The 2,256-nt window shown below is 36.6% G+C and overlaps 1 protein-coding gene across 1 annotated transcript; it reads right to left on the bottom strand.

Annotated features, from left to right (window-relative positions):
• Positions 1–1,151: 1,151 nt before the first annotated feature.
• LOC130749400 (zinc finger protein ZAT12-like) lies at positions 1,152–1,945 on the bottom strand. The gene has a single exon (XM_057602754.1). The coding sequence runs from the start codon at positions 1,813–1,815 to the stop codon at positions 1,288–1,290; it is 528 nt and encodes a 175-aa protein (XP_057458737.1). The 5' UTR covers positions 1,816–1,945; the 3' UTR covers positions 1,152–1,287.
• Between the last annotated feature and the right edge of the window lie 311 nt (positions 1,946–2,256).

The raw sequence follows: 2,256 nt of genomic DNA, 5'->3' as shown, positions 1-2,256 counted from the left end.
CTTGTGATTGCTTTCTAATTGCTTAGCCCTGACCGGAGTTCTTGACCGGAACAATCTTAATACTAATGTTACTGATGTTTTTTATGAAAATCAAGTCGGGGTATTTGCCCCACCCTTGCCCAATGTACATCCGTCGCTGTCCCCACTGGCAAAGTCCCTCGATCGGGATATTCAACAATGTTACTCACATGCGCACCCTTCGTCTTTGATACAGTATGCCCTGCTAATATCTTCTAGATGAACTTATTATCCAACGTTCTCACACTCTTTCTCATCGGCGACACAGGGATTTTCCCTCCCATCTCTTGAATCTTTCCTAAACCTAACCCTAGGGTTTTATGTAATTATAACAACATTATACCTAAAAGAAAAATTGTTAAATCTAGACTAAAAAATAAAATATTTTTGTAACTTGATGCAACCGGTAAAATAAGGAGGTATAAACTCAAACCATCTTTTATAGGTCCCATATGAGGCATCGCCCATATTCTCAACGATATATTCCACCTTTCCTCCATCCTCTACCAATTCTCTTATTTTTCTATCACTATCTTTTATTAGATTTTCATTTATCTCTCTTCTTATTTCTATCATTTCTCATGGATTATCTAAGGGATGTGTGTATATATAACTTTTTTTGTGAGAAATAAGATGGCTAGGATGATGAATGACATTTAATTTATGAAAACCAATAGATCAAACACTCCCACATACATTATATGTAGGGAGGGACCTCTTCGAGGCAAGGACTATGATCTTCGTTTCATCCCTAAAAGTTTTATCAAGTAGTTTTTTATCTTTGGTGAAATATTCACTGAGGCTAAAAATCCAAATAAGGAAATCCTCATGAGGATCCCCATCATCCGTTGAAAATTGTCATCCATTAAAGTATGTCTAGCATACATGAAATCAATGTTCTACACTTGCCTTGGGATCGATGGACTTCTCTGTTTTCTGTTAGCATACAAACATGCACTAAAATAATATGTACTTAAAGTTGGAATTACAGAAAAAGTGTATGTATGATGAAACAGTTATTACAGTTTTGATATCTTCACACTCATGTTATCTTCCCTTTTATTTCCACTAACTTTATTTTTTTCTTTGTATAGATATATGCAGGTGTAAGTAAGTCGGCAAAAACACACAAATGAACTAAGAAATTTCAATATAATATATGAAGCACAATGGTGCGAAGTAAGTTATATAGTAACTATATCATAGTAAATTACAAAGATACTCTGTAAAAAAGAAAAACTACTCATTAAATGAAAAATCACAAAAAAATTAAATGAAACAATTGAGTTTGAGAGCGGGTGTGTGAAGGTTGATCAGCTTATAATTAAGGTTAAGATGATTCTGATCGGGGGGTGCCAAGTTCAAGTCCAAACACAAATTCATCAACGTTTCATCATCAGCATCTCTTGATTTCTTCAACACAGGCAAGGCATGATTATTAATAGCAGCAACTCTATGTTTTCTCATGTGACCCCCGAGTGCTTGTCCAATCGCAAACGCATGCCCACAAATGGGGCAAGGGTGCATCCTCGTGGTCGATCTCTGCAACTTGCTGCTGTGAGCATGGCACGAAAGGTCTGAAACCATGAGCTTCGTTTTCTTGTGGCTCGCTCTATGGCCTCCGAGAGCTTGAAAAGAAGAAAACCTCCTATTGCATGTCTTGCACTTATACGCACCGTGGTCGTTCAAGTCTCTTGATGGATTGGTTTTGATTTCATTTTCACCAACTTTGTTGAGAAGCATCAAGCAATTAGCCATGTCTAGTTGATCACTCTCTTCTTCTCTGCCTCTCTTCATAGTATAGGTTTGGTTTGGTTTAATGGTTTTTGATTATAGCTCAAAATGAATGCCAAAAGTGATTGTTGAGATTTTTGACAAGTACTGACCAGCAGGTATCAAAGAAAAGATAATGAGAATTTTGTAAGCTTTGCACTCTGACATTTATAGATCGATCGGTTTTCGCATCTGTGAGGTAGGAGCGTGTGTATTGTTATGTTACAAGTGTGACTCATTGACTCTTAGCAATTACGCGGATAAAGTGGCCCTGTATTTTTCTTCGCAATTAAGGAATCAATGAATGAAGGATACTGCCAATGGTATTGGGTGTAATTACGTGTCAAGTTGGAAAACCAATTAGTACTATTCTTCGTACTCGAAGCCATAGCACTATAGCTTAATTAATTAATTAATACTCATTTACGGTGAAGAATCCACAGCTCAAATTACTAGTCAAGAAAT

Source organism: Lotus japonicus, chromosome 3, assembly GCF_012489685.1.
Source record: "Lotus japonicus ecotype B-129 chromosome 3, LjGifu_v1.2".
NCBI lineage: Eukaryota > Viridiplantae > Streptophyta > Magnoliopsida > Fabales > Fabaceae > Lotus > Lotus japonicus.
The sequence above is the reverse complement of the archived record's forward strand: the minus strand, read 5'-3'. Positions and strand labels throughout refer to the sequence as shown.

Bases quoted from the DNA above. Each gene is read 5' to 3' on its own strand.
- LOC130749400 (XM_057602754.1), bottom strand. From the start codon at position 1,815: ATGAAGAGAGGCAGAGAAGAAGAGAGTGATCAACTAGACATGGCTAAT.